This window comes from Tyto alba, unplaced genomic scaffold (assembly GCF_018691265.1).
Source record: "Tyto alba isolate M040663 unplaced genomic scaffold, T.alba_DEE_v4.0 Super-Scaffold_49, whole genome shotgun sequence".
Taxonomy (NCBI): Eukaryota; Metazoa; Chordata; class Aves; order Strigiformes; family Tytonidae; genus Tyto; species Tyto alba.
This window is the reverse complement of record NW_024881325.1, coordinates 3,510,632-3,535,065: the sequence shown is the minus strand read 5'-3', so window position 1 is coordinate 3,535,065 and position 24,434 is coordinate 3,510,632. Positions and strand designations below refer to the sequence as shown.

Here is a 24,434-nt window from a genome sequence, read left to right as displayed (position 1 = left end):
GCAGGCAGGGGGGATTAAAAAAAAATAAAATAAAAACAAACAAAAAAAAAAAACCCAAAAAACCCAAACCAAACCAAAACACCAACAAAAACCCCAAAGCCCCCCCAAAATCCCCCCGCGCCCGCGGCAGGCAGCGTTACCCGCCCCGCCGGGCCCCGCCGCCCGCCCGGCCCCAGCCCCGGCCCCGGCCCCGGCAGAGGAAATATTGCAATGTTGCAAGCTGACGTAAGGACATTACAAGGAAAGGGCTACATTTCGGAGTGTTTATGAAAAGCCTCGGTACTGTACTGTCACCAGGGGGCACGCAATAGAATGCATTTCGCCAAACATTTTGAATAATAATCATTTAACAACAACAACAACAAAAAAAATCCCCAGTCCGGTCGGCGCTCGCAGAGCCGAAGGAACCATGCAGCCAAACTTTGGGAAGCCCTTTATTATTTTTCTGACATTGATCGCCCGCCCTTGAGGAGCCGTAATTGCATTATCTGATTTTTTTTTTTTTTAATTTTTTTTTTTTTCCTCCTTTCCCCCCCCCCCCCCCCCCCCTTGCCCCCCCTTCTCCCTTCTCCCCCACCCCGTCTCCTCGACATCGCAAATTCGCTGCCGGTTCGCAGGAGCAGCCGCCGAGGCGACCCCGCGGCAGGAGCCGCCACCAGCCCCGCTCGCTCCGCTCCTCCGGGCGTCCAGCCTTGTTTTGAAGGGAGCTAACATGGCGACGGTGCCCGTCTATTGCATCTGTAGGCTGCCCTACGACGTAACCCGCTTCATGATCGAGTGCGATGCCTGCAAGGACTGGTTTCACGGCAGGTAACACAAAGAGATCGGGCCTTTCCCCCCCTTTCGCCGCGGTCCCGCCGCCTTTCGCCGCCTTTTCTCCGCCGCGCTGCGCGGGGAGCGGCGCTGCCGGAGCCGCCGCCGTGTGCAGTTTTCCAACAGGCCTTTTTGGAGAGGAGGAGGAGGAGGAGCCACTCTGCCCCCGTCTCTCGCTCGCTCTCTCCCCGTTGTATTTTTTTTGTGTTTTGTTTTGTAAATTTTGCTGGATTCCCCGCACAAAGCTCCCCACCCCCCCCACCCCCCCTCCGCCATCCCCGGGGCTCCGGTGTCACCGAGGCGGGGGGGGGGGGGGGGGGGCATTGTGCTTTCCTCGGGGAGGGGATCGCTCCCGCCGGGCGGCTGGGCGATGGCAGCGCGGCGCGGCGGCGGGCTCTTACAGCCGGGATGGTGCGTGTCCCGCGCCGCCCTCCCCTCGGCTCCACACTGCTTCCCCCACGGAGACGGGCCCCGGGGCGGCGGGGGGGGGGGGGGGGGGGGGGCTGGGGCGGCCCGGGGGGCCGCGGCGGCGGCCGGGGCTCCGGCGCCCTGTCATCGGGCTCCGGCGCCTGGCGCGGCGGGCCGGGCCGTCCTCTTAGCCGGGGAGGATTCCGGGCACCCCCCCCTCCCCAGCCCTCCGCGGCTCCCCGGGGCGGCGGGAGCGGGGAGGAGCGGGGGGGGCGCAGCCGGGGTGTTTCCCGGCTGACAGGGCTACCATCGCCGCGCCGGCCCTGCGGCTTAACCCTTGGCGGGGCGGGCGGCGCGGCGGGGCCCAGCTCCGCGCCCGCCCTGGCGGCGGGGCGGCAGGCGAGGGGAAGCCCTTCCGCGCCGGGAGCCGGGCGGGGCGGGAGAGCGCCTGCCCTGAGGCGGGGAGGGCCGGGCGGGGGAGACCCCGCTCGCCCAGAGCCCGCCCCTGAGCCCGGGCAGGGCACCCTCCCGCCCCGCCGGCCGGCGGGGACCGGCGCTGGTCGCGCTTCACGGTGCCTGACGGTGGGCGCCTGCGGGGCGGCCCGGGCAGGGAGCGGGCCCGCTGCCCCGGCCGCCGCCGCCGCCGCCCCCGGGCCGGCCCTGCCGAAGCGCCTGGGGCCGGGGCCTGCCGTGGCGGCGGGGGCCGCCGGGAGGGGGGAAGCGCCGGGCGGCGGCGGCGGCTGCGGCGGGGGAGGGGGAGCCTGAGCCTGGGCAGGGCGGACAGGGGCGGAGGAGTCTCCTTTTCGGCTCGTTTTCTCCCAAACCGCCCTCACGGAGCGCCGGTGCGGCAGACAATGGGCGGGCGGCCGCGCTGGAGTTGAGGCGGCCGGGCGCAACTTCAGCAGCGCGTATTATGATTTACTTCCTCCGTGAGAAATGGGGGGGAAGTTGGTGGCTGGAACGCCGAGAAGAGCCAAATTCACCGGTTTTCCCGGGAAGTCGCTTCAGCACCGTCCTGCGGGCGGGCGGGCGGGCGGCGGGCCCCGGAGCGCGGCGGCGGGGGCGAAGGGGAAGGTGCCGCGTCTGCCTGCGCGCTGCGGCGGGGGGGAGCGGGGGCTCGGAGGGGCTGGCGGGTGCGCGGGGTAACCGGGGCGGTACCGGCGGGCACCGTGCCGGAGGGGAGGGCAGCCGTGCGGGCAGGTTTCGCTTGCATCGGGTGTTACGACGGAGGAGGCTGGAGCGGTACTGGCTTTGCAGCAATTCTCCGTGAGTGATACAAGTGTAAAAAGTGAAATTAAAATCCGGTAAATCACCTGGATGAGCACTTTTTCTGACAGGTATTAAGTAAGGTTAAACTGTGACTCTTTCATCTTAACCAGCTCTGATAATTGCCTCAAAGTTGAGGACATGAAGGCGAGAGGCACGGCCTCCTCCCCTTGCAGCTCACAGGTGCCTGAGTAGGCCCTGGGTCAACTGCAGATCTTCCCCAAAACTACCCGTGAGCACAAAAGCTCCCCTTACTGTGGCATTATGAGGGTGTTCCGCCATTTGTTTAAAAAGCTGTGTAGAAACATGAAGCAGAATACTGAAATAAATAGTTCCAGTGCCAGCGTTGACAGTAGGGTGCTCTACACACGTGATTTGGGACATGAGCTTAAAGGCTGGGCACCTGTGTTGATTAAGACTTAGGCACAGATGGCAAGGTGAAGCTGATTTAGAGGCTGGAGAGAAGCTTTGAGTGTTGTGTGCTTGAAACTTAGAAAACTTAAGAACGTGAAAAAACAAAGGTTTTCATGCAAAGTGGTGACAGAGTGGATTTGTGAAAAGATAAACAGCAAAAGGAGTTAAGCTGCCTGCATACGATGGTGAATTTTGATTAAAACTGATGAAAAGAGATTAATTGTAACTGATCAATAAAATTATCATTTCATGGGCAGTTCAGGGGCAGTATCTCATGCACGCACAAAGAAGGGTATTTCATTTTGTGGTATAAAGGGACAGAATTGAATTGCAGCTCTTTTGCAGCGGTGTTGTACCCTTTTTGCTTAGCTTGCAGTGGCACCCAGAGATAGATTTTAAAGTAAAGAAAACTGAGAAGGAGGAGACTTCTCACCATGTCAAAACCTAAGATAATTGTATCGGAGAAGTTTGTGGAGTGATTTAACAGAAAACAGCTTTTATATGTACCTGTTTGCTTTTCTTGGTGTTATATGAACAAATACATCTTCAACAAAGAAAACTAAAAATCAGGATTTAGTTGTATAAAATCGTCCTGTCTCTCTCCTAGACACTCAAAGCATTCGTAGTGTTAATGTTTATATAGAAACTGTGCTGCAACCAAAAATAAGCAAGTATGCAAAGTTGCATACTGTTAAGGAGGCTTGCCCAGTTTTTTAATCATTTAATCATACTTGTATCTCTTTTTAACATGACAGACAGTGTGCATTTCAGAAAAAAAAAAAAAAAGTGTCATTTCTATTTTGATTTTGTAGAGGCAGATCAGGTGTTTTCATGCTTCCTTTCTGATGGTGGTTTCCAAATATTTAAAGAAATGCTTCCATCGTTTTATTCACATAGCAGTCATAGTCTCCCTCGCATCTGAAGCTGGGTAACATCTCTACAGCAACTTCATCAGTTCCAATGGTGAATTTATATTACAAAAATATCAAATGTATGTTAAACTTATTTAATGTGGTTTAGAAGTTGGAAGTGGGGAGATGGAGCCATCACCACATGTTGGATGAGCACTCTCCAGACCATTGCCGAGTACTTGGCACTTTGCTGATGTGCCACTGACTACAGTTTGGAAAGTACTGCTCTGTGCTGCTTCCCGATACAAGTGCCAGAGGGATGGATTTAGGGTTCTCTGGGGCTTTTAAATATCACCGATGCATTATTTTTATTGTCTTTTTCAGGGAGGATTTCTCTTGTGAAGCGATGCTAGATCTTTCTGTAGGGATCATTACTTAATCCTGAGACATATCAAGGTGGTCCCTTGCTGCTGGGTCTGAGCTTCTGTGTGGCAGAGAAGGCAGCACCTCTTGCAGGCTGCTCTTGCCCAGGCAGCTGTCATCATTGTGGTCTTAGGCCTGCATGCAGTGAAGCTGCTGCACTGGACTGTGTGGCTGAGTTGATATACATGCCTGATTGGTTTCTTCGGGTAGACAAAGATTAGGCATCCATGTGGATTTTGTAGGTCGGTAGATTGATAGTCTTGCTTGCGTGGTGTTGCCAGTCTATAGGAAGAAAGAGTAAAGAATTTACCATTGCTAGCTCTGTTCATTTCTTTCTGAAAGCTTTCTGAGCCCCTCTGTTACAACTCCATATGTTACCCATCATCAGAGACTCTTGGACGCTCTTTCTGAAGTGTGTTGAGGTATGGAGCCACCAGTATGTTCGCAGAACGCTGTTTGTGACTTCTTGTTAGGTTGAGTTTCAGTCATTTCTGTGCTTTCCGTTAGCCTGAGCAGCTTGAGACAAGCAGCTTCAAGCTCTGTCTGGAGAGGATGGAGATGATTTTGTAGGCAAAAAGACAATAACACTAAAGCAGACAGTGGGATTGTTCGACTCCTCTTTTTGTGAAGACAGTATGTTCTTTGATGTTGCTGTTTGGTCTAATGAAATCCCACATGCCTCAATTGCTTCTAGTCCTTTGCTGAAAAAGCCAACCTTGGTGCCCCATGCTTTCCTGGCTCCTCCATCGTTCTGTCACAGTACGTCTGTGTTATGTCCTCACCTCTCGCATCCCTTCCTGATGAGTTCCTGGTATGGTTCCACACGTTACCAGCAGCAGGACTGCAGGCAGTAGCAATAGCTGGGGATGTAGGTAGGTCTCTGCTGCAAAGGCCTGTTGGAATGGGAGATGGCTCTCTGGACTTTGAGAAGGCCAGGAGAGGAGGAGGGAATTGCATTGTGTACTCATAATGAAGCTGAGAATCAGCAGGTGCCCAGGTAGTCACTCGGCTACCTCATCTGTAGGCCTGGCCAGGCAAATGGCTTTGTGCAGGCAGTGCTGCAGGCTAAAGGAGATGTTTTCGGTGCCGTGGACTGTTCAGGCTTGTGTTAGGTGATGTGGGACAGGATGGTTCGCCAGCTCGGTGGAGTGGTTTGGCCAAAGCGTGTCACACCTGTGCTGTGTGAGGAGCACTGCCTTCTCCTCTGCCTCTCGGTAGTGATGCTGGTCGTGATCCCTGAAGCTGGATGTGGTTTGGGAGCTGCCTGCTTCACGGACACCCTCTGCTTGTTCCTAAGCGCCTTTGCTGAAAGCAGCAGGGGTAGGTGTGCTGACAGGTTGTGAACGTAAACTGCCGAGGGTTGGAAGAAGTCATATTTAACAAGTCTCTAAGTATCTCATCTATTATGGGCGTGTTACAGAACCTAATATTCAAGGCAAGGCAAGTCCTTTTGTACAAGTTTGTTCAACTAGAAATATGTACTGGGTTATTTATTACAGCTGTAGGTGAAGGAGGGTAAATTATTTATTTTCTCTGCAGTGGATATTTTGTTACAGGTTCTTATAACATGCACACAGTGTTGTAGGCTGTGATCATACAATCACTTGCTAAATAAAATAACAAGTATTTTTGTATTTATTTTTCTACCCCATGCATATTTAAACTTTGAAACTTATTGCCCCAGACAAGGCTGACGTAGTAACTTAGTAAAATGACAAAGGGTTTAGTTATCTAGAAGTAGTTCATGCGGTTACCATAGCAGCATAAAATTATGATGAGTGTTAATCAAGATGCCTTGATGCACAAAATGAACTCTGTCCAGGTTAAGAAAAGCACTGGTCTGTTACACAGCAAAACTAAAAACCCTGTGTATGGGGAGATTTTATTTTCCTGCTGGGGTGTTCAGCATTGTCCCTTTTAAAAATAGATCTAATTTTGCACGACAGTGTCTAGGTCCTCTTTTACATAGGCTTATCACTAGCTGTGGCCAAATTTGGGAATTTGGGTAAAATGTTAAGATTAGGATAATCCTTGCAATACAGTGCTGTTTGCCTTAGTATTATCACAGTGGAGGGAGTTACTAAGGTTAATTGTACCATTCACAGAATGATTTCCTTTAGTGTGTGGGGTTCAGATAGGAACAAGGTATGTAGGTTTTTCCAATAACTAAATAATAAAGATATTTCAAGTTTTCCTGAAGAGTTAGTCAACATTACAGCCTCAGTTATACTGGGAGGTTGACCAGAGCAGCTATCATGAGTAAGCCATGCTAACACCTATACCAGGATTCTCTCCCTTATGCTCTTTTCAAGCGAAAAAAAAAAGAAAAACAGGTTGTTTAGAAATTATTTTGTAGAGCACACAAAGCATGCTAATTATTCTGGATGAAGTGTTCACATGGACAGTGTAGTGGGTATTGCTTGCCTTAGAAGGTAAACGACCCAAACAAACCAAAGCACCTAGTTTTTTTTTTTTTTTGTTGTTGTTGTTTTTTTGTTGTTGTTTTTTTGTTGTTGTTGTGTTTTGTTTTTTTTTTTTTTTTTAAAAAAAAAGAGTTGTCAGTATGGAATGTGAAGAGGATTTGAACTTAAGAAAAAACTGTTAAAATCCTCCTTGTCTTCAGGTTGAAATCACTGTCATCTTAATCTTCCTTTCAGCAAACATAGCATTGTTTATTCTGTAAGTTGAAAGATGTTCAGAGAACATAAGAAGAGTTTTTAATTTCATATCCATTTTATAACTTTTTTAAAAATTCTTTTTAAATGTCCAGGGCTGCATAGAGGTGGAACCACGTGGCACACTTGTCCCAGTATGGATGCTGGGTTTATTGCCCTGTATTATTGTGTGGTCCCACAGTGATGATTAACACCAACTTCCAGAGCACCAGGAGTCTGCCCGGACGGTAAAGCCAGTCGGTTTTGCCTGTTGCCAATCAGTGTTGTGTTCTTGGCCCTTTGGCACAGTTAAATAAACTTCTTGTCTTACCATTTCACATCCATTTGTGCTCTGAGAAAAAGCCTGAGATTCAGAATGGAAAATATGTCAGAGTTCTAGTATGCCATTAAAACTTTCAGTTGACCTCAGAGAGTCTCCTGGGCCATTGCAGGATCAATCACAGCTGCAAGATTATTTTGCAAGTATTTGTTAAAAGTATAGTCTCAACTTGTGTAGCAGATTTCCAGATACAAAGTTTTATCTGCAGTTTTATTTTGTAGGGAAAATATGTTAGAGGGTTGAAAACCTGCATTTGGTATAAATTAAAAGAGTTGAATTCTTACTCAAAAAAAGAAGTTTGCATGGAAATTGAGGTTCACTCTTAACTTCTCCGTGGTGGTATTTTAATGCAGACAGCCCCAGCTCCATGTTTAGATATGCATGCAAAAAGCACATCAGCTTCCCCATTTCTGAGTCTTCTGTCTTCTTCTGGACCACTGCCTAGGGAGTGGATGCGTTTTCCGTGGATGCCCATGCAACATGTAGGTCTGCAAAGCTGGCTTTGAAGCAGAATGGACATTTCTCTTTTGATCAGTTCTTCACTGCAGGACTGAGCGTCAGTATTAGACACCTTTAGGTTTACACTGCCTGGGTGTCTTGTGTTTAAAGTTGCTCTTTAGAAGACCCCGAGGTTTCAGTTTGAGAAAGTGTTTAGCTGAGACATCAAGTCTAGTTGTGAAAAGAACTGATTATTCCAGTTTATGCAACTAGAAATTTAGGTATCATGAGTGCTTAGCTGGCCTGAACATCAAGATTTTGATGTGTCAGCTCAGAAATCATGGAGTTATTCTCCAAATTAAAGTAAGCTTTAGAAAATCCAAGTCTAAGTAATACTAAGTTTGGACAGTAATGTATGAAGAGCTGGCCTACAAGTAGGTTGTCTGGTACGCTGGTACCTGAGAGCAAGTATAGATCACAGAAGGGTGTTGTATATAAAGATTCTTTTAATTTCAGAGGGTTTTACGCAGATTTTACCTCTGGAAGGATAAAACGTTATGAATATTAAGTACAATTCATGTTTAATTAAAAGAAGAAAAATTTGAAAGACAGTATGAATTAACAAGTGCTCTTCAACATCCTGAACCTTTAGCTCAACTGTGTTTTGTGAGCAGTCCTGCAAGCACCCACATACCTGTGAAGTTCAGTAGTAGCAGGACTGCACCCTTACTGGGTGCTGGCTTTCAATTAGAAAAGTTAAAGCAATGTGAGAACAGAAAAATCAGTTCTGCAAGCAAAGGTCATTTTCCTCTTTTAGAAAAAAATTATGGTACATTTACCCTCAGGGAGAGCATTTTTCATTGAAGTTTTCATCTGGCAGACTGAAAGGATGTAGCAAGTGGAAAAAAAAAAAAAGTGAGATGTTTCTGCTAGGAGTCATTAGTTGTGATTTTTTGTTAAACCTTCTTTTTTGCTGTTAACATCCCAATGGAAGGTGATGGAAATGTGAAAATTGTCAGGAACACTCTTCGTATGTCGTATGTGCTATTCATTGGCCTAGGAAAGCTGGATTTGACATGGCCAAATTATAATGATTTGGAAAAAATCCTAGTTAATGCATACTCAGTATTTTTAAAAAATAATCTTCCTGTGTTCCTTTGGCACAATACCATCATGTCTATGCTCTGTGTGGATAGCAGAGCAATCTCGGTTGACCATATGATATCTTTGGTTTCATGGGATTTGCACATGGACTAGAAATTATTATAGTGTACATTTGTGATTGTTCATGTGTAGAAAAATACACTTATTAAATGTGAGCCATGTGGTTGTGATTTACCCTTTCAGCTCATATCTGTATTGTTACTGTTATGGTGCAAGAACAGTATCTCATTGTACATGCCTAGCGCTGGGCACTGCACAGCCCTCTGCCTTCTGATGCCAGATACAACAAAGACTGCAAATGGCTTTCATTATGTTTTTAGATGAATTCAGGATAATGTGGGAGCACATGGAGCAGCCAGTAATCGTTATTCAGTTATTCAATCCCCATAGCCAGAATATAAGCAATATTTAATCCGTTCTGTTGAACATCTCACCAGAGTCTCTGGACAGGGGCAGGAGGGAAAAGAGAAAGGGCCTAGACTTCTGTTGCTGTTTGGCCTCTGTCTGAACAAGGAGAGTGTCTTCTCTATCACTGTGCTATCTATTTGTGATTTTCTCTCTCTCCATTTGGATCACTAATACCTTAAATACAATTGCAGCAGTTGCGTATGAATGTAAAATTAGAGTGGATTGAGTGTACTTTTTTTTTTTTTTTTTAGCTAAAACATGTAGTTTATTGGTTGGAATTAACTGGTAGCAGGACCGCTTGAACATCTAGCTCCTTACAGACGGCTGTAGGTATAGCATATGAACTTCTATCCCAGAAATATTTTTGTAGAATTAAAGAATGCTGTCATGGTGAGGAATCCTGCTGGATACATGAATGAATACTGATTGAGCAAACAATGGTGAACTTGTAGGGCTATTAAGTTTTTTTTTCCATGGTCACTTCAGAAATCTAAGCCACAGAAGTAACATCAGAAGCAGCAAGACCCACAGGATGGCTAAATAACCTCAGGCTGCTTTCCCACTGTGCGTAATCTACCTAGAAAAGAAGTCCATAGGCAACCTCTTGGCAGTCTCAACTCGCTCATCCCTGCTCCTTGTGTATGGAACACTAAAGCTTCTACTCTACATTTAGTTGCTGACTAGGGATTAATCATTCTAAAGACTTGACTAGTTCCTGTCCTGGGGACAAGGCCTCTCAGTTAAGCGTTGCTATTGAAAGGCATAAAGATGGTAGAGAGCATTAGAGAAAGTCTGAAAAAGATGAGGATGCCATTTCCTTACAGCCAAACATGGGACTTTTGTTTTAAAATGGGTGGGCTTACGCTTGCTTGGATGGTTGAGATCTCGAAACGCTCAGGCTTGTTCTGAGTAGATCCTGTGAATTCACAGTTTTTATTGCCAAAATGGTGCTTGACAGCATTCTAAACTCTTACATAGATTAGCAGCCAACTTCTTTGCGTCAGAAGAAACACATCAGTCAAATGAAAGCACCTCTACTATTGAGGAAAAGTCAACAAATCCACTAATGAGCTGTCCTAATGGATTATTATTTCATTATTGAATAAGTCACACGTATTTCTAATCTAAGTTTGCTTATTTTCAGTTCCCAGGTATTTTCTCTTACTATTTTGTTAGTTGAGTTGAAGAGCCCTCTTTCTCATTCAGATTTTTTTTCTTTAATTGTGAGGTGATATAATTGTTCATTCGAGTTCTGCTGAGAAAGTAGTTGAACATTTCTTCTACAGTCAAAGAAATACACAGAATTTTCTAGTTTCATACAGAGACCTTTTAATTTTTGACCATATTTCAGTGAATGTTTCTCATGTATCTTCCACTCAGCATTAATGTTTCCCTTTTGCTTTGTCTGCATTTGTGGTAACTTAACGGGCATAGCCAGCAAATGTTTGTTATCTGCATTAAAATTATAAAGAAGCCAAATACAGGTTTACTAATTATTTTTTAAGCAACATGGTTCTGAAATTGGTTTTTGAATTAGTTCATGAATAATAACAGAAGACTGTGCTTTTCATAGAAAGAAAAACCCTCTCTAATATGGTGAACTAGCGCTGATATGTCAAAGTATGAGTATTTAAGAGAAGTATTTAAGCGTGGGCTCATGTTGGATTTAGTCACAACCATGGTGTGTAGCAGAGCTACAACCTGATAGCTTTCAGCGGTTGTTGGCTGTGGGAACAATGCATCATCAGTTCAGCAGGAAAGCTTGGTATTTCTCAGTCAGGCTGAGTAGGTATCATGACTCTAAAGCCATACCAAGCTGTCTGCATTTTTCAGGTGTAAAATGTTGTGGTAGTTGGGGAAAATTATTTGCTCTTACTACTACAAGGCATCATGTTCTCTAGCCAGTATGGTCTGATGTTTAAGAGAGGGTAAAACTTGATGATAAAACTTCAGAATACAGCGGGGCATTAATCAGTGCTGTAGGAGAGTAATCCTTCCTGAGCCCTGCAAAAGGCATGCTGGAATGGTGAAGGTGAAATGTCTCTGAAATACTTGCTTAATTTGTAAGACTCCTTTGTACGGAATTCTCTAGGTTTCAGAAGAATTAAGAGAAATAATGTGTTCAACTTCTTTGAAGCCTTCTTTATTCATTCAGAACAGAGTGTGTGTCCTGATGTACCATGCCTTCTGTACTGACTTTGTCTTCCAGTTTAAACTTTATAAACAGTATCAGAAATAGTAATGCTTTTTTATCCACAGCTGCATTTCACCCTGTGGTATTATTCATAGTCCCCTGCAGTTTTACTCCCACATCTTCAAGCAATCCTAGATTACTAATGGCATTGCTGTATTCATCAAAACCTACCCATTCCTTCCACAGCACCTGTAGCTATCATCTTCATAGATCCTGGGGATGAAATAATGAAGGCTGAGCAGTACTTGGATGAGAGACCCATAGTGTTGGTAAAACTAGTAATGAGGGTTCAGTGAATGACATGCTGCCTTTGGAGCGAGTATGAAACCAATTACCCAGCAGCATGCTAGAAGGAGCTGTGATGTCGAGCAGGTATCCTCCACAGTCAGCAGGAGGCTGGTGGTTTGGCCACAGCAGTCATTAGGGTGCTTTGTGGTGATTTGACCAGACTGGATTTTGTAATACTAAGTTCTGTTCAATGCAATAGCCTAAAAATTTATTCTGGGGAAAAGTTATGCATTTCTTTCTGCTTTCCTTGGTTCTTCAGCATTTTCATCTGTTGTTGCAGAGCGCCTGGTGTTCTGGTTGAAATGCACAGTGTGATGCAGCCCAGTGCTGATTTGCTGCAGCTGTCGCTGTGTATTTTGTAGAACTGTGGAGCATAAAGGTACTCTGGACTTAAAGCTGCTGTGTAAATTGTTATAGTCAGAACACTGTGTTAAATACTTGACATTTATATTTTCAGAGATGTTGGTTAAACACAGAGATTAAAGCAGAGGATAGAGAGACGGGACTACAAGGTTTTATTACTGGCTTTGCTCTTCCTTTCCTCCCAGTTTTTGTTAACTTTTAGTTAACTTTTCTGTGGTTGGCTTTGGTTTAACTCTCTCTCATGCATGCATGTTATTTAATGCATGATTATCTTAAAGGTAATACATCACATAATGAAGAAAATGAATGGCTTGTCTGTGGAAGAGGAAGGGGAGTGAAAGTTGTTCTGGAAGACAGAGTCAGAAGAGGACCAGAAAGGTTTGGTAGCAGTGCCGTGGTCTGTTTGCTGGATTTCCCATCCTGACCACTTGAGTTGCCTCTGAATCTGAATTTGCTATTACAGGCATCCCTTAGCTTCTCTTCTGTGTGACAGTGACCAACACCGTATGGCAAGTATGCATCAACAACCTTTGCAGTATTTCTACGTTGTAGAAGCCCAGCAAACTTGGAATTGCACAGAGTCTTCCTCTGTTATTTGGTATCTTAAGAAAATTACTCCTTTAGGGCAGAATGTTCGTCAAGAACATACTGCGCTCCTTTGCAGGTTGGCAGTGATATGGTGTAGCAGATAAGTGACGATCCACTGTCGTTTTTCTGAGTGTGTGTCAGAATGTTTAGCTCTTGTTCTATGTGCTATTTGAATCAACAAATCTGTGTACAAGTTGCAGTTTCTGGAATGCTGCTATCAAAAAGGCAGGTAATGTGATTTGCTCGCTTTTTTGGAGGTCTTTTAGATTTCATTTTGGGTTTCATTTTTTCTGAGCAAAATTTACCTAATTTTACTTCTTGTGTAACTCAAAGATTTGGTTTTGATCAGCTGTGTTTCCTCCTGCATGTTCACTGGTCACTGTAACTGGGAAAAATTACGTGAGCTGGTTCTCAGGTGATGTGGTTTTATTCTCTAGATTGTCAAGCTGAATGCAGTCCCCTGTCTTTGTTGGGTACTGTGGATATTACTACTATAAAGTAGATGTTTGTGTTTCAGATTCACTTTTGATGTTTGCAAGCTGTATCATGTGAGGAGAGTAGGTTAGAAAACTGGTGTCTGTAGAGTGGCAATGGTAGACATCCAGAGAAGCCGTGAGTTAAAATGTGCTGAGCAGTGATGGTGTAAAGCTCAGGCCTGTGCTGCGTTTGTTACTGGCAGTGTGCTCTGGTCCCACTTACAAACTGGGCCTGCTCTTCACTTGCATCAGCTGCCCACACCAGTCAAGGACGGCCCAAACACTGGGACATTCACTGTCTCTGTGCACTTTGCTGGAGGTGCCCTGGAGTGGTCCGGGGGGGTGAGATGCTCTCGCTGCCCAGCCAGGGTCCACCACGGGCATCGCGCTGTGCAGACGCTTCCCACGGGTGAGCACCCGTGGTGTGCAGAGTGCAGGAGTGGGAGAGGAGCAGAAGAGAAAGGAGCAAAACTGTTACACTGCGTGTGTAACTCATCTGCAAGATAACTACTAGGCTGCTCACCAACTCTCCAACTACTCATATACCTTTGATGTCGCTTTTTATAATGCTGCTAGATTTTTCCATTTTAAAAATGCTGAAATTAAGTAATTGCTGAAATTAAGTTACTTCAGTACTATTTGAAAAATACACAAGGGTCTGAAATAAGCAGTAGTTGGAGTTGCTCCCTTATGCTTCCGAAATACAGGACAGTGGGAAGTGATCAATTCAACATAGCAGTTGTAATCAGAGGTACTTCTACCCATTATGTTAAAGAAATGACAAGCCAAGCCTTGAAGTTTTTACTTTGTCAAGCCTCTGCTTTTTCTTGGCAGGCTTTCCTCAGGGAGGGGCTGACAGTTTTTTTTGTTTGGTTGCTTTTTTGGTTTGCTTGGTTTTTGTTTTTTAGGAGGCAGAACAAACAGAGTGATCATTTCATGCTTTGGTAAAAGGAAGTTTTTCACAGATACTAAGTCCTTGCTGCAAATGGTATTCAGAATAATTTTTTCTGCATTTTCATGGTGAGAGAGTTGGCAAATGGTGTTAACAAGAAAAGCAGGCTTCAAGGAGGTGTTTCTGAACAGCGCTTAAACTGAATTTAGCAGCGAGTGGGAATGTATTATGTTTTCAGAGCCCTTCTGACTGCTGACAGTCACAGTCTAAACCTGCCAGCTGCTGCTACTTTTTCTTTGTTCTTTCTGAATTTTCTGTTTCTTTGCATTTTTGGAGATCCTATAATTCTGATCAAAGCAGAACTTTTTGCTTTAAATGCAAACCACGGCTGGCAGGACTTGCTACAGGGGTGGTTCAGCCGCACTGGCCCTCTGCCTTCTCACCAAAGCCTGTGGCAAAGTGCCTGCAAGAGTGGTAAGCTCTGTCCTAGGTCTTGCTCATGCCACAGGTCTTCAGGGGGGACAGAAATTTCACAGAAAATGTCACAGACATTTAAGGAACACTTAAGGAGGAAGTATCTTAGAGGAACCCAGCCTGCGTGAACTGGAAGCTTTCACTCTGTAGGTAAGATCTTTCCCTTCAAGGAGAGCAAGGCTGAACTCTAATTTTGTGTTGATAAGCCACAAGCAGGGAAACATATTAACACTTTATGTCATGTTTGTAAAAAGGCATAAAAGCTGTCTGGAGAAAAAGAGCAAATTTATTACTTCCCATATAATAACTTAAATAGCTTTGGAAATAAGTGCCATCGATAACAGTTTGCATCTTCCTACTCCTTTTATAAATGACTTCCAGTAAATGTGCCATCTTGATATGTACAACATAATTTTTAAATTATGATTGTAAAGCATAATGTTAAACATAAATATGATGTTAATTGTGCTTAGAAATATGTATCAGAATGAAAACAATACTTCATCTAAGACTTTGCAGAAGCGTGGCTGAATCTCAGTACCATGTGCTAAGTATTGTAGACTGAAAGACCCAGAGGCTCCAGGTGTATGAACAATCAAAGCCATTCACTGTGTTTATGGAGACATTTAATCCACATCTCAAAATGTAACGTGATTACATTTTTTTACAGTTCTTTGGTAAATGGAAATCTGCTTCATAAATTGTGTGCAGTAAGTGTTTGTTGATTTGCAGACGTCTGAATCAGCTGAAGCAAATAGCAATTTACAACAGCATAACATTACACCCATAACAATGTGCAGTTTTGAGAGCACATTCAGTTACTAATGACACTGAATGTTGCTGTGTATTTTAGGTCCTGTTACTGCTCCGCCACGGTTCAAAATAATGCGTTATTAAGAAATATTTAGGGATTCCCATGTCAGTTTGGACCAAATTAGTTGCAAAAATACAAAGTTCCTAACACATTTGGAGTAATTTGAAAATAGACTAAAAATTACAGGAGACTGCAACATATGTTTCCTGTTGGAAGCAAATGAATGTCTCCATTCTATTCACTAGTAATGGCATCATATGACACTTAGGGAAATCAGTTTTAGACAGGTTACTTTGAATGTTACTGCTTATATTTGATTTCAAATTTACTTCTTAAACTTTTAAACATTTTGTGCTTTTAAATGGCAAAAACCCACATAAAAGATTTGATAAGAAGTGAGAAAAAAAGCATCATCTGAAATGTGTCCAGTTTGACTGCCAGAATAAGACCATTATGGCCCATGAGTGCAATTTAATAGCTACTTTTGAAGCTTCTGTGTTGCTTTCCCTCAGACTACAGAAAGTATTTCAACATTGTATCTGTTCTGGCTGGCCAAGACAGGCTTGTGCAACAATGTCAAAAAGGTAGCGATCAGAGAGATTAAAAAAAAAAAAAAAAAAAAAAAAAAAAAAAAAAGTCATAGGAGTACATTGGCACAGAGGAGCAGGGAATGAGGAGTAGGAAGATTCTATTTTAAGAGTTGATTAGAGCTTCATTGAAATACTGTTTTGTTTGTTCTTTTCAGCTGAATTACAGGGATATAGTTTTTGTTTGTTTGCTTTTTTAAATAGGGAAATGTTGAAGGTGTAAGCTGGGAAGTGCTGGTAGCAGCCAGTGCTGGGAGTGGTGGTCTTGGCTGCCAGGCCGGATTGCTGCTGCTGGGGCCATGTTTGCCACCCTGGGCAGAATGCCACGTGTTCCCAGAAAAGGAGCTGGGAACATGGTAACATTTAAAATGCCCGGTTAAATCAAATCCTGATACTTACTGGGTTTATGAATTCTTTCTTCCATGTATTCAGAGGAGGTTTGAGTCTGGCAGGTGTCTTGCCCAGAACCTTGAAAACCCATATCTGCTTCCTGCTGTTTCTCTGGTTTGGGTTACATTTCAGTTTAGGCAAACTTACCTTACAGAGTACTTGTGTGTTACTCTGTAAGTTTGTTTAAACTTCAGCTTTACATGGCATGCATGACTTTCACAAGTGTTCAGTATTGCCCTGCTTCTGTACAAGCAGCTATGAGACCAGCAATTCCTTATGGCTTTTGGTTAGACTATTGCGTGTTAAACAGTTTTGTAAATCCCACCACATGTCTTCCTAGGTTAAAATGAGCATGACCCTCTCTTCCCTCCTTGGGAAATCGAAATCCCCATTGCTGCAGTCACGTCTGCAGTCAAGCCATGATTCTCACATGAGTAAGCTCCAATTCACCTCCATGTCATGAGAATAATGCTGTGCGTTTGCTAAGTCAGGCTCTAAGACTTCATCCCAAAATAGGTCTTAAAAGAACAATTTTGTAAAATGTGATGTTAATTTCTAGTGAATTAATTTTCTAGGAATAGTTTATCAGGTCACTGAGAGCTTGTACTGTTTACAGTGCCTAATGGGCTACTTTTTTTTGCAAGGCATGATGTCTTTGGATGTTGGGAAAGCTCTAACAAACAACTTACTGCAATGCATGTTGATTTGATGTATAGCTCTAAAATTGCTGATGAACAGTAAACCCCAAACAATGCAGTACACAGAAGGAATCCTCTCAGCAGCGGTGCCTTGGGACCTATTTCGGTAAATAGAGGTTCTACTGAAGTCAAAAGGGAGAAGAGGGGCTCCAGGATCAAGCCCTGTTGACTGATCCATTATCAACAACATATTATGTCATACAGCTTGTAAAAGTGAAATCGACCCCTTTGCAGACCAGTAGTACCAGTTAGCCAGTGAAGTGTGTACATTCAGGGTTGAATTACCAGGTGGAACAAATCATTATGACTCCAGGGACATAAAGGATGCTACTTCATTTTGTATCAGCCTAATGATTAATCTGAATGCCTGGTCCTAGGAAACCTATGTAGTTTATGCTTCTGGATAGTATAAATATTACTACTGTATTTTTCTTTCTAAATGTGCAGGTGTGCTTTTTTTCCCAGTATCATGTATGTTATCCATCATTCTGAGACATATATGCTATCTGCAGTATCCAAGGAGAAGATGTGCCATCTGCACAGTGGCTGTCTTCAGCAATGGGACAATTCAGGGCACTGTGTGGGCAGAAGGATCATATATTGTCACACTGGTTAACTATGATTGAGGTGAGTCAGCCAGAGTTGGAGAGAACTGCATGGGAAAGACATTCAGACAGCAGTACGGATGTATATGTATAAAGCCGATTTACCAAGTTGGAATAGGAATAAAATGGGATAAAACTGTAATCAGATCATTTTAAATTTGGTGTTAATATTTTGAAAAATGTATTTGAAGTGCTGAAAGCTAATGAAATAAAGATAAAAAAGCAGGTTATGCAACTCAGCAACAGAAATAGTCAAGAGTGGCCTGGGGTTTCTGTTAATAATTTATCATTTAAAAATTGTATTGTTGTTGGTTTTAATGTAAGTTCTTAATAAACATGACAGTGAAAATCATTACCTTGCCTTCTTCCCTCCTCATTATACTATTGGTTCATTGTTGGAGCTTCCCCTGTGAGCATTACAGTTGGCTCAGATTACCTGACGTGCAAAATAGAGCATGAAAAGGTAATGTCAGTTTACTATCATGTCTGCTGTGTGTTGATAAATATATATAGATATGTATATAAAAAGAATACATAAAAGTAGTGTGAATGAAAAGGAGAACCAACCAAATGTTGATGTGTATTTTTAGTGAGATCTTAGCATAACAATGCCTGTGCAAATTACAATTATAAGTTACCTCAGATTTAAAGCTAAGTTCTATAAATGGACATTGCAATTAAAGCAAATCAGATGCGTGCCGTACTCAGAATTGTATTTATGTATATTTTGGTACAAGCGGTTATTGTTGTACAAAGTTAATGATGTTGCCTGGGGCTTTGTTGACGTTTAGTTTATTTATAATGTGTTTGTTTGCATTTATCTGTAGTTTAGTCATATACATATATCGCACATCTCCAGTGTGCTCTTGCAGTCCGTATGACTTTGTATGCACTATGCAGAATGACCAGACCCTTGATGTGGTGGATGGGTGGCTAGAGGGAAGATGGCAAACTCTGCCTTCCTGAAACAGTTTCCCCTGCATGTTACAGTGTATGGTAGCTGCTTGAGAAACGAGCACCTGATCACTTGTTTAAAGAGTGACTGACTTGAGGTTGGCAAAGTAAACTGTTCCTTTTTCTGGGGTTGTATCTGTGGACAAATGCTTGTGAAAACAGTCCTCTGGTCTCAGCAAGGAAGAAGTGCTTTCTGAGCCTTTTGAATGGTTTCTTTGGAGGGCAGAGCAGCTATGACAGTCATCAGTTGTTCTATTTTGAAGTATTTATGTAGCCGCAGTAACTGTAGTACTAAAACTTGGACTTGATGGTCGTTCCGTGTAGATGTTTAATCCAGAAGATTGTATACCAGTGTAACTTCAGCAGTAAAATTGCTCATACATTGCTCTACATAAATGAGCCCTCAGACTGATGTGCAGGAAGGCAAAGACATAATTTAATTTCAGTAAGCTAAAAACATCTGATTCAAATGTATTTCCCCTCTTCAGAGCTTGCTTATTTGCAAACCCGCCTTTATCAGTGTAAATGTAAGTGCAGCTGTGTCCATCCAGGTTGAAATCTGAACCTATTTTGTTATCTGTGCACAGGAAAAATATCTGAACTCTTTTATAGGAGCAGGAGAAAGCCCTGTTTCCTCTCTGATTCTTGATTCAAAAGGCATGGAGATTTTCTCTCAAATTATCCACAGAAACTGAAAATTATTCCCCAAAAGAAAACAAGAGTGAGGAAGATCAGCCCGAGGCACAGCTTTATGCTACTGAAAAGGTGGGTGTTGAAAATGATAGACAAGCATGGCAGTTTTTCATAAATCACGGTCTGTTGGATGTTTTTTAGCTGGGCCCAGGGAGCAAGTACACAGGCATGCCTGTGGCCACCTGGGCAGGTCCTTCTCTTTCCCCCCTCCTCCTCTTGCACACCCACAGCCGGCAGTCTAGGAAGAGTAAGACGCGTTTAAAATTCGGTAGTAGTGCTGTGCGTGGGCGGCCAGGGGTTCAGCGGCGGCACGGCGGGCCGGCTGGCTGCGTGGGACAGCCCTTGGCGTGGGGGGAGCCCGAGGCCACGGTGCGGCCTTCCCGCCGGGAGCAGGAGCCGCTGCTGGGCCCTGGGCAGCCGGGGGAAGGGCACGGGGGGGGTCGCGTGTGCCCGGCCGGGCCTGGGGGTAGGAAACGAAACAAGTGGGAAGGAAAAAGATACGGACTTGGTTTTTTATGGATGCAGGCTTCAGTGTGGCTGGGCCAATTTACGCTGGCTGGAGGTGTGATCCATGTGTCTTTCAAAGGAAACAGGTGTTTAGAGAAGAGAATGCAAGTTTTTCACTGCAAACGGTTGGATTTAGTAGTCTAAATTTTCTGTTAATTTCTCTTAGTCTTCAGGCTGCAAAATTACTTGCTTTCAACCGGTTGTATCAGAGGGCTGATAGTGCGGATATGCACAAGGGAAGGGACAGAGCAATTTAAGCACGGGTCCCTTGCTTACTGCTGGAAAGACAGGAATGTAAAATAGCTTTTGCACATGGTAATGATCATGTTAATAATTGTAAACATACTTAGTTTGCATAAGGTACCTTGTTTTTATAAATAAATAGCACTGTATCATGGTTCAATGTTTTGGCTGGAGTGTCTCAATGTATATTTTTCTAATTTTGTTTTCAGCTATATGGAGTTTGCCTTTAAATTCATACTGGTCTCTTAATCACTAAGCAGAGCTGATCAATTGGAAATTTTCCTGCTGTTTACCAAAGCTAGCAAGTTACTTTGAGACGCATCGCAGAGTACTAATGGAAACCTTCCAGCCACCCTGATTGCCCGCGTCCCTGAGTTCCAACGCCTGCCTATCCTGAGGTGCTGGAAGCCTCTCAGCTGAAAGCAGGAGCAAACGCTAAGCCCATGAGCAGTGAAACAGGCATCTCCAACAACAGTGGGTGTGATAATCCCTGTTGTTCTCATCTGGCTGAGCTGTGTCGTGGTCAGGTTTAGAGCCAGTATGGTCACAGTGTGAGGGAACGGTGTTGCTCTGAGCACTATAGCTTTTGGAGGACAAGTTACAAGATGAAAAATTACTGAGGGATCTACTGGATTGCAGATGTGAGTTTATAATAGGCCAGTGTTACAGATATTTTAGTAAGTTGTGGATATTGCGTGGCTGGTTTTACTGTGGGGCCAGGGCACAGTTGCAGTAGTGTTTGCAGTAACATTCCTGTTGGAAGGAGAAACGAAATGGCAGGGTCATAGCAAGACTGCGGTTGGTTTGTAAGCTTTTTACATAGTGGTTTATTTCCTGATATGTACTTGCTTATTTTTAAAAGTTAATTCCTAGAATCATAGAGGGCAAGAAGTAAGGAATATGTTTTACAAGGTGGTACTTACATGTTGCAGTGCTGCGTTACAGGGGAAATTAATTAGTTCAGCTGGCTCAGCTGAACCCTGCTCCCACTCCTTGATTCTTGATTTTAGCCCAGCTTTTGGTGTCCTTTCTGCCTCATGTCCTTGAGGGCAACCTCTGGGCTCTCCCAGGAAGGTGGTCTGCCTACTCAGCAACTTGTGAGGTGTCACCCCTGGTAGAGATGCTTTTCATCTTTGAATCCCTGGGACATCAAAGAAAGCCTGAGGCTGTCATCAAGGGTTGTTCCCAATGCTGTCTGCTGCGGTGGTGGGCTGGTGTCAGACCAGTCTTTCACTGGAGTCTGCTATGGTTGTCTGTGGGGTCTTGCATACATCATGGCTAGATAGCTGGAAGTGTCCATCCTCCTCGTCCATTGTTTGTGTGTGGTGTGTTATATTAAACCTTGAGACTGTGACCTTGGTCTGTGGGGTCTCAAGAAACCGAACAGTGTGGTATTGCTGATGGTTGGATTTCTGACTTTCAGCTTTGGAAAATATATTTGCTGGCATGCGCCAGTTCTAGGTAGGCCACTTAACAGTATGATGCTGGCAGAGATTTTGATTGTGCAGTAAGTTTAGGTTGCTGTGATCTAGAAACTTCATTTATTTTTGTTTGATTGATTTTCTTTTCTTCAAGATATGTAATATTACATTTATATAACAATACCAGTTTGTTTTTGCTGAGGAACAAAAGGCACTTGCCAATAATAGACACTTCTCTAAAGAAGTTTTGACCTGTACTCAGGCAGAAGGTGTCCTATTAATGAAAACAAATGAAGGCTAAATCGCCTTTGTGGAGAACAGTTTATGCTGGTTTTGTTATGTGGCTGTAATACAGGACTGTTTTGACAGTAACTTTCATATGGGCTGCATACTGAAGCTTTTTATGGAGCAGTGGTAAATAGCAGAGGTGACACGTCGAGTGAGGAAGAAGTGCCAAGACACTAGTATTATAGAATTTTGTTGATCATACAGTGTAGCAAGGATGATTTTTTTTCTCCCCAAGGCAGTTCCCTTTCCTTCCGGCTTCTGCACTGGACAGAATTTAGTCTATGGTATCCAATGTGTACATGAAAATGAGTACATTGCTATTGTTTTTTGTTTACTGTTGTGCTTGACTCTCAGGATCTATTAGAGAACACACTTCATCACTTGATTATTTGCAGCCAATAAATAATGACTTGTTTTGATCAGTACCCGATTTTGTATAGAAGTTTTGATGTGTGTGTGGAGATAGACAGGGGACTTGGAGATCTGTAGCCTGGTAGTGAGCTGGGAGCTGGAGGGAGGAAGGGTAAAGGACAATTTTATGTGTGAGTCCACGTTTTCATTTACTGCCACTAAAACAACAAAGAGTTTAAATCCAGACTGAGCCCCTTGACCAGTACTCAGCTTGCAAGTGCTCTTTACTCATGTAAAGTTCTCAGTGACTTCAGCAGGAGAGCTTTAGTATTTACCCCATGTGTTTTTTAGATCTCAGCCATCAAGAAACTTAGTGTGATCAGATATTCTGCTGACAAGAGGCTTTTATAGCAGTATCTTGTGAGGATGACAGGTTTGAAGGCATCGTGCCTGTAAGGTGAACATCAGACTAGTCTGTGTCGTAAACTGGTAACAACTACCAAAGCCACGTACTTCTCTGAAGAGTGGGAAGCTGCTGCTTTCCTGAAGACAAGGCAGAGGGGGTTGACTGTCATTTGAAGTGGCTGCCATTGCATGAAATGACCTGTCCTTGAAAGAGGCTCAGTCTCTCCTCCGTACACAACAGAAACACTCTTCAGATTCCAGGGTAAAACGCTCTACTTCAAGCATATTTTCTCTCTAAAAAATATTTTCTCAAGTGACTTCCTGTGCTCCTTTCTGCTCTGTCATTCTTGGGAGCTGAGTTGTTTCTGCTCAAACTCAACATGCATAACAGGATGTAGTTTGAAGTCTTGCACTGGTCCATGGTTTCTGCTGATTTGTAGGTCACAAATGAGGTGTCTGTACTGAAATGTGTGAAGAGCTTTATGAGACCCTGCAAATATGTGTAGTGTTTACTTTTTGCAGTCTTGCATCTAGTCTTCACCTGAGGTTGAGGTCTGCTGTGCTGAGGGTTTTTTGGACTAGAAGAAAGTCTGTCGTCAACAGTGCTTATCATCTGTAAGATAGAACCAAAATAGAAGATTTTAATGTCATTTTATGAAAATTACTTATACCTGGCCATTTTGTTGCAGATGAGGGTGTTTTACTCTTTCATAGTTTTCTTTTCTTCTTTCTATGTTTCCTGGAAGAATATATGCGTCACCGCTGCCAACAAGAGCCACTTGGTCCACATGTAGGAGACAAAGGCAAAAATGCTTTGGTTTTATATGTATTGAGCCAACAAAAGTTGGATTCAAACAGTATGAGCCATCACATGTGTAAACAAGTAGGCTAGGCCTATTGAGAAATAAATTTATTTGTGTTGACACAGGAGACATGACTGGTGCCTGCAGAAATAAACGGAAACACTTCAGTGCTTTCAGAGATTCCAGACCAGGAGAATGTTTTCATCCTATGGGATGCTCCTGGGCAATCATTAAGCTCTTTTACCTGAACAACCTGAAATGTGATGCAGAGATACAGATGAGTTTCTTGCTGCTTTAATCCTAGGTCTCACGGTGCTTGATGGCCTCTTCTCTAAGATCTTGGACAGGACTGTAAGGAACGAATTTACGTGAAGACCCATCCTTATGGTGTGGTTTTGGAAGCAGATTTAGTGATTGTGAATGCAAGTTTGATTAATAAAGATTGTATTTCACTACTACATCTGTCTTTAACACTCAGAGAAGCTTCCTGAGAGAACAAATACACTTGCAGAGATTTCGGCATTTTTTCACTATTAGAGGTACAAGTATGTGTGGGGGTTTCGTGCTCTACTTCTCTGTATTGCTTAACATACATTTTAAAAGATGTGAAAAGTCACATCTGAGAACATTTATGAAGAGTGATCATGTTAGGTGTTCATTCTGTTGCTGATCTGCGGGCCTTTGTCTAAAACTTGAGGTAATACTGACCTATTTATTTTAGTGGAAAATTCCTACTGATCTAATGGAGTTTGGACCAGGCCACTTTTGCTTATCTAAAAGGCGGTTCAGATTTTCCTTACTGGTTCCTGCCATGTTGCTGTTACTGAGGTTATTGCCTCTGTCTCTTGCCTACTGGGTCAAGAGACCTACATGGGTCCCTATGTGGAGGGAATGCTGTGCTGGTCACAGAGCTGAGTGCCACCAGGATGAAGAGATCATTTTTGGGGAAGGGACCCTGCACTGCACCTGGGCGTAGCTGGAGCATGTGTGCAAAGGGAGGTAGGAGGTATGCAGCCCATTTGCGTTGATTTACTTTTGAATTCTTCTTCCGAGTGCCCAAAATGGTCTGTTCAGGTATATCTCCTTCATATTTGGAACAGAGGAACTTAGATGCTGTTACGCAGTCAGACGGGTGTCTTGGCGGGTGTCTGTTTTGTGGTCATTAGCTAGCACCTGGCACATCAGTTGAAGATGAAATGGAAAACCGTATGTAAAGAACAG

The 24,434-nt window shown here is 43.7% G+C and overlaps 1 protein-coding gene across 2 annotated transcripts in view; it reads left to right on the top strand.

Moving 5' to 3' along the window:
• Positions 1 to 541: 541 nt before the first annotated feature.
• PHF2 (PHD finger protein 2) overlaps positions 542 to 24,434 on the top strand; it is an 85,729-nt gene continuing 61,836 nt past the window's right edge. The window contains exon 1 of one of the 2 annotated variants that reach the window (XM_033003864.2): positions 542 to 810. In XM_033003864.2, the coding sequence (XP_032859755.2) occupies positions 713 to 810 (98 nt within the window). In that variant the 5' untranslated portion in view covers positions 542 to 712. The remainder of the gene's footprint in view (positions 811 to 24,434) is intronic. The other variant, XM_033003863.2, reaches the window with a different exon arrangement.